The sequence below is a fragment of the Pleurodeles waltl genome, chromosome 6 (genome assembly GCF_031143425.1).
Source record: "Pleurodeles waltl isolate 20211129_DDA chromosome 6, aPleWal1.hap1.20221129, whole genome shotgun sequence".
Classification (NCBI taxonomy): domain Eukaryota; kingdom Metazoa; phylum Chordata; class Amphibia; order Caudata; family Salamandridae; genus Pleurodeles; species Pleurodeles waltl.
Window position 1 is genome coordinate 4,837,151 of NC_090445.1, and position 14,458 is coordinate 4,851,608.

At 47.7% G+C, this 14,458-nt stretch overlaps 1 protein-coding gene across 2 annotated transcripts in view; it reads right to left on the reverse strand.

Moving 5' to 3' along the window:
- Nucleotides 1–251: 251 nt before the first annotated feature.
- Nucleotides 252–14,458, reverse strand: part of LOC138299034 (adenylate kinase isoenzyme 1-like) — a 150,221-nt gene continuing 136,014 nt past the window's right edge. For both annotated transcript variants that reach the window (XM_069236955.1, XM_069236956.1), the window contains 2 exons: nucleotides 7,506–7,697; nucleotides 252–596 (listed from right to left, as the gene is read on the reverse strand). In XM_069236955.1, the coding sequence (XP_069093056.1) occupies nucleotides 528–596; nucleotides 7,506–7,697 (261 nt within the window). In that variant the 3' untranslated portion in view covers nucleotides 252–527. The remainder of the gene's footprint in view (nucleotides 597–7,505; nucleotides 7,698–14,458) is intronic.

Genomic DNA, 14,458 nt, shown 5'->3' on the forward strand with positions numbered 1-14,458 from the left:
ATCATGGCTCTTTTGCCTCTGCTGGTGTCCTCACTTATCTCTCTCTCTGCTGGATAAACAGGGCCTCGTGTGAACTTGAGTGACGCCGTCAGTAGGCGGTGTAACATCAGAAAAGACACAAACAGTTGTACCATGCCTGGTTCAGCGTGACTGTGGTGGTCAAGGGGTTGTTATGATGGGTTGTTGTGGCTGTATAAGCTGTTACGTTTTAATCAATAAACAAATATTCAAAAACAGAAAAAAACACAAACTTGGCTTTCATCTCACTTTTACTGAAGAAGAAACTGGAAATAAGCTGTCCGATCCAGGCCACGCCTTTGGTGGGTGAGTCCAAGTTGGGGGGCATTGCTCAGACTGACACAAGCAGCAGATAGTTCAAGAGCGTATGGAGACATACAACTGCTGCGTTGCAGAGGTAAGCGGGCAGCAGGTTTCATGGTCTTCTCCAGTAAGGAAGGGAGTCGGAAGGGATCTTGGGTGTTTGGGGGGCAGATGGTTTCAGCATGTAGAGAGTCACCTTTTCCTCCTTATTTGAGGGTGTCCAAAGCTGCGCTCACCTGCTGGAAGACCTGATCTATAGATCCTTCTCCGTTAACCTGCGGGAGACAAAGATATCCACAGTCCTGGTCAGAGGGGCGAGTCGTGACCCTGAGTAGTTACAATTTCTTGCTCCCCTCTCCAGCAGTTTTTGTCATGTTCCTCTCACAAACTTCTTTAATATCCGACCTATGATCCCCTCTATGCTGCATCACATGAATCCCGCTTCTCCGTCACATGATCCCCTCCTAACAGCCTCTCCAAGGTCCATCCCATGATCCCCTCCAGTGATCCCCTCCAAGCTCTGTCTCATGAATTCTGCTTTTCCATCCCATGATCCCCTTCTATGATTACCTCCAAGGTTCATCCCATGATTTCTGCTTCTCTGTCCCACGATCCCCTCCTATGAGCCCCTCCATGGTCTGTCACATGAATCCCGCTTCTCTATCCCATGATCCCCTCTTATGATCTCCTCCAAGCTCCGTCTCATCAATCCCGCTTTCCATGAAACCCTCCTATGATTATCTCCAAGCTCTGTCTCATGAACTCGGATTCTCCGTCCCAAGATTCCCTCCTTTTACGCTCCCCTTTATGCTTTGTCTCATATGCTCTAGTTCTTGATCCTGTGATCCCCTCAGATGATCCTCTCCAAATTCTCTCTTATGAACACTGCTTTGCCATCCCTTGACCCCTCCTACGATCCCCTCCACGCTTCATCCCATGAACTCCAAGGATATCAGGTCTCTCAAAATAACCCTACAAAAAAAAAAAACTTTTCTGCCCTGAGGCCACCTCAACCACCTCAAACTTAATGCTCCCAAGATGTAATTCCTCCTAATGGCCCCTCCCACACAGCCACATGATATTGAAGAAAGGATGAAACTAAGATGTCTTGACTGCCTGCTATGCATTATACATTCCACAAGATCACTGGGAATAACGCTAGACAAGAACCTGAAGATAAGGAGCACTTCGGGACAGTTATTAAAGATGCGGACTTACAAATGATCATCCTAGGGAAAATAAAGCCCTTCCTACCTCCCGACGACTTCAAATCATCTGTTCAAGCTTGAGTGATGTCCAGGCTGAATTACGTAAGTGCAACCCACTGCAGCCTACCTAGACCTAAGTCGGCTCCACTACGAGGCTCTCTGGACTCTGCAGCTAGGCTCATCACAGGATCTAAAATCTCTAAAATAGCTCCCTATGAGGATACAGCTAAAATTTGCTTGCAGGACCCATAAAGGCCTACACTTCAACACCAGAAATACCTTTCTCAAACAACTGGGGCTCTCTGGTGGCTGCAGATGCACTGGAAGCACCAGCACCTCATTGGGGAAACCACAGAAATGTTACAAAAATAAAACCTACAACCGGGCCCTCTCACATACTGCACCGAGAATGTGGATCTCCCTGACTCCTGAACTCAGATTGAACCCATTAACTGCATCATTCAAAAAAGAAGTTCAAAGGCTAGTGAAGAACCAATCTCCGCTCTAGAACCCGAAGGACTCTACTCCCGGAGCCCTGGTTCGTCCAGCGTTTTCAGCCACATTTGTTACTTGACTGTCACTATCTTGTCTGTATATACGTCAGCTTGGACCTTGAGGTGGACGCTCCCCGCACCTTGGGAGGGGCTATATCATACACCGATGTTGTTTGCTTTACCTGTATCTTTTCACATGACCATTTGTAAAACACTCTAATACCTCATGGCTCAAGTTTGCGCTCTTTTAAACTATTCAAATAAACTCCACTTCTCTGTGCCACAATTCACTCTTATGATCCCCTCCAAGCCCTGTCCCATGAACCCAAATACTCTGTTCCCTGGTCCCCACCTTTAAACCCCCATGCTCTGAATCCTGCCCCCTCTTCACCATCTTGTGATCCTGTCTCATGATCCCGCCATGTTCCTTCTCATGCTTTCCATTTCATGATCCCCTCCTCTAATATCCTCCACGCTCCACTTCATGTTTCTCATGCCCTGTTCCCTTTCATGATTCTCTTCATTATACTCTCACCAGCTGTCCCATGCGTTTGGTGATCCCCTCCATGCTCCACTCGGTGTTGTCACCTGAGGTCCCCTCCTTTCATACGCTCCATGCTCGCATTCATGCCCCGCCCCTGTAGGGGGCTGGACTGGCTTGTAGTGAGTACCAAGGGGTACTTGCACCTTGCACCAGGCCCAGTTATCCCTTATTAGTGTATAGGGTGTCTAGCAGCTTAGGCCGATAGATAATGGTAGCTTAGCAGAGCAGCTTAGGCTGAACTGGGAGACGAGTGAAGCTCCTACAGTACCACTTAGTGTCATATGCACAATATCATAAGAAAACACAATACACAGTTATACTAAAAATAAAGGTACTTTATTTTTATGACAATATGCCAAAGTATCTTAGAGTGTACCCTCAGTGAGAGGATAGGAAATATACACAAGATATATATACACAATAGCAAAAATATGCAGTATAGTCTTAGAAAACAGTGCAAACAGTGTATAGTTACAATAGGATGCAATGGGGAAACATAGGGATAGGGGCAACACAAACCATCTACTCCAAAAGTGGAATGCGAACCACGAATGGACCCCAAACCTATGTGACCTTGTAGAGGGTCGCTGGGACTATTAGAAAATAGTGAGAGTTAGAAAAATAACCCTCCCCAAGACCCTGAAAAGTGAGTGCAAAGTGCACTAAAGTTCCCCTAAGGACAAAGAAGTCGTGTTAGAGGAATAATGCAGGAAAGACAAAAACCAACAATGCAACAACGCTGGATTTCCAATCTGGGGTACCTGTGGAACAAGGGGACCAAGTCCAAAAGTCACAAGCAAGTCGGAGATGGGCAGATGCCCAGGAAATGCCAGCTGCGGGTGCAAAGAAGCTTCTACTGGACAGAAGAAGCTGCGGTTTCTGCAGGAACGCAAAGGGCTAGAGACTTCCCCTTTGGAGGACGGATCCCTCTCGCCTTGTAGAGTTGTGCAGAAGTGTTTTCCCGCCTAAAGAACGCCAACAAGCCTTGCTAGCTGCAAATCGTGCGGTTAGCGTTTTTGGACGCTGCTGTGGGCCAGGAGGGACCAGGAGGTCGCAAATTGGACCAGGAGGTAGAGGAGACGTCGAGCAAGACAAGGAGCCTCTCAGCAGCAGGTAGCACCCGGAGAAGTGCCAGAAACAGGCACTACGAGGATGCGTGAAACGGTGCTCACCCGAAGTTACACAAAGGAGTCCCACGTCGCCGGAGACCAACTTAGAAAGTCGTGCAATGCAGGTTAGAGTGCCGTGGACCCAGGCTTGGCTGTGCACAAAGGATTTCTGCCGGAAGTGCACAGGGGCCGGAGTAGCTACAAAAGTCGCAGTTCCCAGCAATGCAGTCTAGCGAGGTGAGGCAAGGACTTACCTCCACCAAACTTGGACTGAAGAGTCACTGGACTGTGGGGGTCACTTGGACAGAGTTGCTGGATTGGAGGGACCTCGCTCGTCGTGCTGAGAGGAGACCCAAGGGACCGGTAATGCAGCTTTTTGGTGCCTGCGGTTGCAGGGGGAAGATTCCGTCGACCCACGGGAGATTTCTTCGGAGCTTCTAGTGCAGAGAGGAGGCAGACTACCCCCACAGCATGCACCACCAGGAAAACAGTTGAGAAGGCGGCAGGATCAGCGTTACAGAGTTGCAGTAGTCGTCTTTGCTACTATGTTGCAGTTTTGCAGGCTTCCAGCGCGGTCAGCAGTCGATTCCTTGGTAGAAGGTGAAGAGAGAGATGCAGAGGAACTCGGCTGAGCTCTTGCATTCGTTATCTAAAGTTTCCCCAGAGACAGAGACCCTAAATAGCCAGAAAAGAGGGTTTGGCTACCTAGGAGAGAGGATAGGCTACTAACACCTGAAGGAGCCTATCAGAAGGAGTCTCTGACGTCACCTGGTGGCACTGGCCACTCAGAGCAGTCCAGTGTGCCAGCAGCACCTCTGTTTCCAAGATGGCAGAGGTCTGGAGCACACTGGAGGAGCTCTGGACACCTCCCAGGGGAGGTGCAGGTCAGGGGAGTGGTCACTCCCCTTTCCTTTGTCCAGTTTCGCGCCAGAGCAGGGCTAAGGGGTCCCCTGAACCGGTGTAGACTGGCTTATGCAGAATTGGGCACATCTGTGCCCAAGAAAGCATTTCCAGAGGCTGGGGGAGGCTACTCCTCCCCTGCCTTCACACCATTTTCCAAAGGGAGAGGGTGTAACACCCTCTCTCAGAGGAAGTCCTTTGTTCTGCCATCCTGGGCCAGGCCTGGCTGGACCCCAGGAGGGCAGATGCCTGTCTGAGGGGTTGGCAGCAGCAGCAGCTGCAGTGAAACCCCAGGAAGGGTAGTTTGGCAGTACCAGGGTCTGTGCTACAGACCACTGGGATCATGGGATTGTGCCAACTATGCCAGGATGGCATAGAGGGGGCAATTCCATGATCATAGACATGTTACATGGCCATATTCGGAGTTACCATTGTGAAGCTACATATAGGTAGTGACCTATATGTAGTGCACGTGTGTAATGGTGTCCCCGCACTCACAAAGTCCGGGGAATTGGCCCTGAACAATGTGGGGGCACCTTGGCTAGTGCCAGGGTGCCCTCACACTAAGTAACTTTGCACCTAACCTTTACCAGGTAAAGGTTAGACATATAGGTGACTTATAAGTTACTTAAGTGCAGTGTAAAATGGCTGTGAAATAACATGGACGTTATTTCACTCAGGCTGCAGTGGCAGGCCTGTGTAAGAATTGTCAGAGCTCCCTATTGGTGGCAAAAGAAATGCTGCAGCCCATAGGTATCTCCTGGAACCCCAATACCCTGGGTACCTCAGTACCATATACTAGGGAATTATAAGGGTGTTCCAGTAAGCCAATGTAAATTGGTAAAAATGGTCACTAGCCTGTTAGTGACAATTTGGAAAGAAATGAGAGAGCATAACCACTGAGGTTCTGATTAGCAGAGCCTCAGTGAGACAGTTAGTCACTACACAGGTAACACATTCAGGCACACTTATGAGCACTGGGGCCCTGGTGAACAGGGTCCCAGTGACACATACAACTAAAACAACATATATACAGTGAAAAATGGGGGTAACATGCCAGGCAAGATGGTACTTTCCTACAGCCCCTCTATCCCATGATCCCCTATGTTCCCTTTGATGCCCTCCACTTCCCATGCAATGCTTCCCACCCATGATCTTCTCAAACGCTTCTTTAATGCTTCCCAAACCATGATCCTCCTTTTCTGTCCCATGAACCCCTCCTATGATTACCACCAAGGTCCGTCCCATGAATCCTGCTTTGCAATCCCATGGTCCCCTCCTATGATCCTCTCCTAGCTCCATTTCATCAATCCTGCTTTCCCATCCCCTCCTATAATTATCTCCAAGCTCCATCTCATGAACCCAAATTCTCCGTCCCATGATTCCCTCCTTTTACACTCCCCTCCATGCTTTGTCTCATATGCTCTGCTTATCAATCCCATGATTCCCTCCTACAATCCCCTCCATGCTTCATCCCATGAACTCCACTTCTGTGTCCTATGATCCCCTCTTATGATCCCCTCTAAGCCCAATCCTATGAACTCAAATATCCCATACTATGATCTCCTCCTTTGATCTCCTCCATGCTCTGAATCATGCCACCCGCTTCACCATCCTGTGATCCTGTCTGATGATCCCCTCCATGTTCTTTCTAATGCTTTCCATTTCATGATCCCCTCCTCTAATACTCTCCACGCTCCATTACATGTTTCTCATGCCCTGTTCCCTTCCATTACTCTCTTCATTATACTCTCACCAGCTGTCCCATGCGTACTGTTTGGTGATCCCCTCCAGGCTCTTCTCTGTGTTGTCACCTAAGGTCCCCTCCTTTCATACCCTCCATGCTCCAAATCATGCCCCGCCTCTCTATCCCATGATCCCCTATGTTCCCTTTGATGCCCGTCCCATGCTGTCCATCCTATGATACTTCCCCACGTCCCATGCAATGCTTCCCACCCATGATCTTCTGATATGCTTCTTTAATGCTTCCCAAGCCATGATCACCATTCTTTGTCCCATGATTTCCTCATAATCCTCTAACATGCTCCTTAAATGCTTTGTCCCAACCACCCCATGATCCATCTCATGAGTCATCCTATGTTCTTCTCTTGCACTATTTTGATGCAACGATTCCCCTCCTATGATCCTCTCCGTCCCATGCTTCTATTGACACGAGGTCCTCGTATGATCCTCTCCACCTCATGCTTCCAGCCCCGTGAACCCCTCCTATGATGCTCTCCACCTCATGCTTCCAGCCCCGTGATCCCCTGCTATGATCCTCTCCATCCCATGCTTCTAGCCACATGAACTCCTCATATGATCCTCTCCATCTCATGCTTCCAGCCCTGTGATCCCCTGCTATGATCCTCTCCATCCCGTGCTTCTAGTGACACCAACTCCTCATACGATCCTCTCCACCTCATGCTTCCAGCCCTGTGATCCCCTGCTATGATCCTCTCCGTCCCGTGCTTTTAGTGACACCAACTCATACGATCCTCTCCACCTCATGCTTCCAGCCCCGTGAACCCCTCATATGATCCTCTCCGTTCCACTGTTCCAGACCAGAGAGGATGAGGTCTACTGAAGGTAAGATGTGAGGTCCAGAGAAGGGAGGAGATGAGATCTTGAGGAGAGGAGATCTGGGGATGGAAAGAGGGGAAGGAAGAGATGGTATTGTATCTGAGGAATACATCAGTTGTGGTTTGGAGAATGCAGAGTGAGCAGAGGGATTGCACCCAAGGGTAGGTCGCTCCCCCTGCCGCTGCAGCTCCTCCAGGTTCCTGAGTTCCTGAGCCGGAGACTCCTAAAGACCTGGCTGTTCGAGCAGCGATAACCACCCCCTTTGTCCCTAGCGCCTTGAGACCCGCACGGGTGAGTAGCGCGCTTTATAAATGCTAATGATTTGATTTGATTTGATTTGATTGCATACCTTTCGAACTATACCCCAGCTCTCGTATAAAACGATGACGGGCTCTGTAGCTTTGTAGTACGTTTCCAGGCGCTTTTTAATGGTCTGTTCGTTATCATCTGCTCGGCTACTGGTCTCGCCCCGCTTCAGGAGCCGCTTCAACATCGTCTCTGCCTTAACATCGATGTAGAGCAGCAGCGATGGTGGACCAATCTGTGGCAAGAAACACAAATGAAGCATTTCATTCACTCATTCAATCATTTATTCACCCATCCCTGCCTTGGTTTGATGTGAGTCCATTCAAACATGCGGGTTTGTTTCACATGGTATTATATTTTATTGCAACATTTCTATGGAGTTTATTACCCTGGTGTGGCACACAAGGACTTGCCTACATGTGTCGCATGCCTCCCCCTGTAGGATGTGTGGTTGGAAGTGTGTCGTCCTTGTTTTGAGCCTATATGGATGTTTCCATATCATGCAGGATGACCACCAAGATGTGGTTACTGTGTTGTGGGACTCAGCGCTAAGCAGTGTGATAGGTGAAGGGGTTACGAGAGAGACAGAGGTCCACAGTTTGTGGTTTTCTGTAAGGTGGCACCCTTGAACAGCTCCGCAGCTCCCTTTATAGTGTTTCTTCGCATTAGATTCCACTTGACTGGTTACTGCGCCTGGTTGTCCATCCTGAGATATTTTGTTTAAAGTTTATGGTCCTGAGCAGGCGTGAGTTAGAGGGGGGAATGGTGGAGGGATCTGCTGGGATGAACAATGTTAATATCAACCTATATCTGATTGTCATTGTGAGATGTCAAGAAGCAGTCATAGTGTAGGAGGCTGGCCCTCTATGTGGTGTGCAAAGCTAGGCACACTATGCAGGGGGTCCAGGCAACCACACATTGGTTTACAGGGCTAAAAACTAGATCACCTAATGCTCTAATTTTTATAGAAGCTTGGTCGAGCAGTTAGGCTAATCTTGGACAAGTGCAAAGCATTTGTTCTACTCACAGTATCAACCTTGCAACTCACACACTCAAAGGAATACTCAAGACCAATTTATAAAAAGACTTCAGATTTGTATGTAAGTTTAAGCCCAAGGTCATTAGAACTGGTTAAGCACTTTTCGAGTTATGAATTTATGAAGTTTAATAAAAGTAGCCTTTTTGCGCGTAATTATGTACCATAGGAATCAATGGAAGATAACCTTTAAAAATGCATACAAAATCGTACAGTTGGTTTACCAAGTTCTTCTTTTGCAGGTTGGTCGAGGTCATCGTGGACATACTGTGCCAGCTGGAGCAGTTCGGGCCGCTCCCGGTTCCGACAGGAGAAGTGGAAAAAGGTCTCTGGAGCTGGTGCAGGGCCACTACAGGGGATCAATTGAAAATGCACTGCACAGGTAAGTTTAACAGTGAAAGTAGAGTGTCGAGGTCGCAAGGGGTGGTGGGACCCTTAGGGCACAGCAGGTTCTGCGTTGCAGGGCACAGGGCGGCCGAGTGCAGAGCGAATCGGTGATCCACGAGCTGTGCACAAGGTTGTCCTCTGAAGCAGGAGGTAAATTGGTTCAAGGGTCATTTGCAGGGAAACAGAGGCACTCTGCAGTGCCACTCTGCAGTGCCACTAAACTTGGGAGACTGCAGGGTTTCTCCTCGCGGTTGTTGGTGCGGAGTTTGGTTTGGCTACGGCATTCGGTTCTGGGGTTAGCATGCAGTCAGTGAAGGGGACCTCAGTGGCTTGTTGGATCCTTGTGGATTTAGAGTGGTACCTCCACTCTGGAGGGAGTTCTCTGGAAATTTGCAAAGCCCGGAGGTCCTCTGGGGTTTCTTTAGAGTTTTTCCAGTTGTCCATCAGCTCCTCAGTGGTGATTGTCAGTCTCTGGGTGCAGCAGGCAGGGTTTGGTGCCTTTTCTTTGTACAACAGATCCACAGTTCTCGTGCCTTTGGATCTTCTTGTTGCTGGTCTTCTGTCCATCGAACATGATTTCTTCGTCTAGGGATTCCCAATTAATACTGTATTAAGTGGAGGTTTTAGGGGAAACTTGGCAGTGACCAATGGGTCATCTACCTTAGGGTGGCTACACCCACTAAGTGATAACTTCCTGTGGGCAGAGGTCACTTTCCTACACCTGATTGGCTGTTTTCCTTCCATTCAAGATGAAGGAAAATGAAAAGGGGGTCCACCTCGCATGCACTCCAAGAGGACACCCAGGATTCACTTTTAAACTTATGGTCCGTCACAGTGGCCCTGCACCAACTCCAGAGATCTTTTTCCGCTCGCTCCTGCCGGAACTGGGGGCCTCCTGAACTTCTCCAGTTGGCACAGTGTGCCCACCAACAACCCAGACCAACCTGCAAAATAAGAACTTGGTAAACCTACTGTGTTATTTTATATGTATTTTTAATGGTTATCCTCCATTGATTCCTATGGTGCGTAATTACGCACAAAAAGACTATTTTTATTAAACTTCAAAAAATCATAACTCGAAAAAGTATTTACCTAATTTTGATTATCTTAGTCTTAAAACTTACATAAAAATCTGAAGTATGTTTATAAATTGGTCTCAAGTTATTCCTTTGAGTGTGAGAGTTGCACGATTGATGCTGTGAATACAAGAAATGCTTTGCACTTCTCCAAGATTAGCCTAACTGCTTGACCAAGCTACCATAACAATTAGAGCATTAGGTGATCTAGTTTTTACCCATGTAAATCAACGTGTGGTTTCCTGGACCCACTGTACAGTGTGCCTTGCCTTGCACGCTACATAGAGGGCCAGCTTCCTAGAGTTGGCTATCGGAAGCGAGGCAGATAAGGTGTTGCTGAGCTTCTGAGCCTAAGTCTGACACCCTGAGCCAATCATGTCACATCAATGGAATGTTAGCATTGACCTGCTTACATGCAGTTTCTGCCTCACTGAGCGCGCACCTCATGCTTGCCTTAGGGGATCACTTCCTCTCTTGGAATAGCTCCTTCACCCTTTTCCTGTGTGCTTCTGGGAGGTGTTTGAGGCGTTGTTCCATCTCCTATTAATGGTACTGTCCATACCTGGAGAGCAGTGCCGTGGACTTAGCAGTACCACATTGTGTAGCTGCTCACCAACGTGGTGCATTTCCCCATCAGTTTTGGGCCCGACAATGCAGCTCAACAAGAGCAGCGCTTACAGCTGCATCTCGCATTCTCTTCTTTCTGTGCTTTTGTCCATAAAATTTTACAGTGAATTAAGCCATTCACTGCACTTTTTTGCCACACACAGAACACATTTCCACAAAGTGTAACATTCATAATGCATAATTACCAACATTATGAGAATTATGCAGACAATGTAATTTTTGCCCAGGCCAACAACAAAGCTGATGGTGAGCTAAAAGAGTATGAGGTGGAGTCTGTGCCCTGGTGCATTGTGGGATTCAGGGGAGGTACCATGAATCATCTTGAAATTTGCAACATCCAAGCCCAACACTAGATGTCAGGAGGGTGCACGGCGCGTGATCGTGAGCAGCATATGCTGCAAACACACAGGCTCCTGCACGTTGTTTCCCATAATCCTGTAATCCGGAAAAATGTTTAGTCCCATCATGCCCCCCCCATGTCATTAACTCTAGGTTGGATTAGAGGAGCTCCTGAGCAGGAATCCAGCCAGTGAGAATGGGGGCCTTAGTGTGACCCGCTGTTGATGCATGGCATCCAACACCTTCCCTTGCCAGGTGGGCGACAGCTGCCCCTGGTGAGTCAAAGAAGCAAAAGGAAGGCTGTGCTTCTAAGTATCTAACGCAACAAAAATATCCACCCACTATAGGACCTGTATCTACTATCAAAATATCCCTTTTCTGTACTTATACTGGAAATGACCAAAATACCCACTACTGAAGTAAAAAGAAGCAAAAATAGAGAAAGGTAAAAAATATATACAAACAAAATACTAACTACAACAAATATACTGAAATTTAAAATTAAATGAAGATGTATGAAAAATATTGACAACAAAAATATAGTGTCCCAAAACATATATGATATATTTAAATATGTACACCTTTATTTACTAATCAAACTTCTTATAAATGTGTAATTATTTTACAATATATATAAAATATTTTTAAATAGTTTTCTATTTTAACATAAATTAATATATTTGTATTTTTTTTAGAAATAGTAACAAATAAAAAGATATCATATTCAATCAAACTAAGGGCCTAATTACGGGTTTCGCAACCAGGAACACCCGTCTCCTGACAGGTTGGCCACCGCTGTAGTGGTGACCTCCCCGCCGGCCCCATCATGACTTTCCCGCTGGGCTGGTGGGCGGAAACCTTGCCAGCCAAGCGGGAAAGTGGCGGCAGCAGCAGCAATGCTGTCGGTCGCAGAGGGTATTAGCACCCTTGTATTGCGCACTGTCTGCCCGGCAGACAGTGTGCATTACGAGGGTGCTGGGCAGGGGGGACCTGCACTGCCCATGCCACAGGCACTTGCAGTGTAGGGGTCCCTCCTGTGGCTCCCTGTACCTGTTCTCCGCCACCCTTCGCCCCATTAAAAGGTTAGCGGAGAACGAGGTTGTAAACAGCAGGTTGGCTCTGCGTTCAGCGCTGCCATGACTCATTGATCCCGGCAGAGATGGCGGTACCCTGGTGGTCAAACCTCCAGGGTCATAATGTGGCGCTCAGACTGCCAGAGCAGCAACGGTCCAGACCGCCACTGCTAGTCCGTCGGTCTAGTGACCACCGGACTCGTAATTAGGACCTTAATTAAAAAACATACATAGCCTGTAAAACAGTCAATTTAATTTTAGACAGTTTCTTCATCTAAGTGCAGGTAATTAAGGATGCGGATAAGATTTACTATTCTAATTCCAGTCCTATTAACACTGGAAAGCGCACATATATCTTGGGGTGTCAGAATTACTGTTCCAGCTCCAGAACAACAAACATTAGGAAAAGCGCAAATAACTGGGGAGGTATGAATTAATATTATAATCTGAAAACATTTTTTAAATTAAACTTATATTTGATTTTTAAAATATAAAACATTCAAAAAACAATCCTATAACTTATTTTTATTACAATATTATGGGACATAAATCCCACACATTAAAATCCCACATTATTTATACTAATTAATCTTTCTAGTCACACAATTCCTCAATTAACCCGTTCTGTGCCTTGGACTAGGTGCCCTCGTCCAAGGCTACAGTTCCTGTGTGCCTTGGACGAGGTCACCTCGTCCAAGGCACACGGGAACTTGGGGAAGCGCTAGCGCGCCCCCCCTGTGCACCCCCCTTACCCCCAAGGCGGGGATGGAAGTGGAAGACCTTCCCCTTCCACCCCCGACCCCGCCCCGGCAATCCGATGACGTCAGCACGCGCACAGCGCGCCGACGTCATCAAGTGTTGCCAGACGCGCTGGAAGCCATTTGCTTCCAGCGCGTCGAGGGGAAAGGACCCATCAGGTGAGTCCTTTCCGTTTTTGGGGTTTTGGGGGGGGGGAAACAGACACAGGGGAAAAGGAAAGGGTTTTTCCTTTCCCCCGTGCCAGTTTTCACAAGATTCCTGCTCCACGATCAGGCATCTCCACTAGACACCAGGGATTTTTTGGGCCATGTTTCTTTTGGGGGCGACCCCTTGGGCAAGGTGGTGTGATTCTTGTATCAGGCATGTGGGCGTATGTAAGTGATGGGCCCTTGAGTGGCGCGGTCTGTCGATGTGAGTGTTGTGATGTGCTGGGCCCGTGGCTGGCGGTGTGAATGGTCTTGTGCGTGTCATGTATGAAAGGTGTGTGAATGGACTGTAAAGCGGTTGGTGCCTTGTCGCGGCTTTACAGCTCACGAGCTGTGAGTCATTGGTTCCGTTTTTTGCCTTTCAGTTATTAACAGTGCATTTCATTTTTGTGAAATCTTTTGTTAATAAAATTTGATCCACTGAACCATCACTCACCCTCGTGCCAAATCCAACCAGTATGTGTGGTAAAAATGACAAAACCTGCTCCGGTGTAATCAGGCGTCGCAGCACACCTGGGACACGCTAGGTGCCTCGGGTGGGACCCCGATGATGAAGCATGCCACCAACTTGGTTGGTGGGTGAGGGGTCTTTTTCACATAACCTAAGTGTGTTTCTTTTCACAATTTTAGTGTTTGGCACACCACGGACGTATGTGCACACATCAATATGATATATTACAAAAATACCTGTTTTTGGGGGGGAGGGCCCACCTATGTTTTTGGTCCTGGGTGCGGCCTTCATCTACGGAAACCTACAAAACCCAGAAATTTTTTAAAACTAGACACCCCAAGGAGTCCAGGGAGGTGTGGCTTGCGTGGCTCCCCCAACATTTTCTTACCCAGACTCCTCTGTAAACCTCAAAATTTGCATAAAAAAGCATATTTTCCTTACTTTTCTTAGTAGGATCACCGCTCCAGCACAAAATTCCTACTCCCCAGTTTTCCCCTCAGTCTCCCAAGTAAAATGACACCTCACTTATGTGGGTCCCCAAAGCAGAGTCCGTCTAAAGATGTATAAAAGAATATGCCCTTATAAACTTGCTGTGCTATCCCCTCTATCTCTACAAGTTTTGGGCCTTATTCTGTTGCAGGCACCTGGCCCACCCACACAAGTGAGGTATCATTTTTATCGGGAGACTTGGGGGAACGCTGGGTGGAAGGAAATTTGAGGCTCCTCTCAGATTCCAGAACTTTCTGCCACAGAAATGTGAGGAACATGTGTTTTTTTAGCCAAATTTTGAGGTTTGCAAAGGATTCTGGGTAACAGAACCTGGTCAGAGCCCCACAAGTCACCCCATCTTGGATACCCCTAGGTCTCTAGTTTTCAAAAATTCACAGGTTTGGTAGGTTTCCCAGGTGCCGGCTGAGCTAGAGGCCAAAACCTACAGGTAGGCACTTTGCAAAAAACACCTCTGTTTTCTTTAAAAAAAAATGTGATGTGTCCAAGTTGGGTTTTGGGGCGTTTCCTGTCGTGGGCGCTAGGCCTACCCACA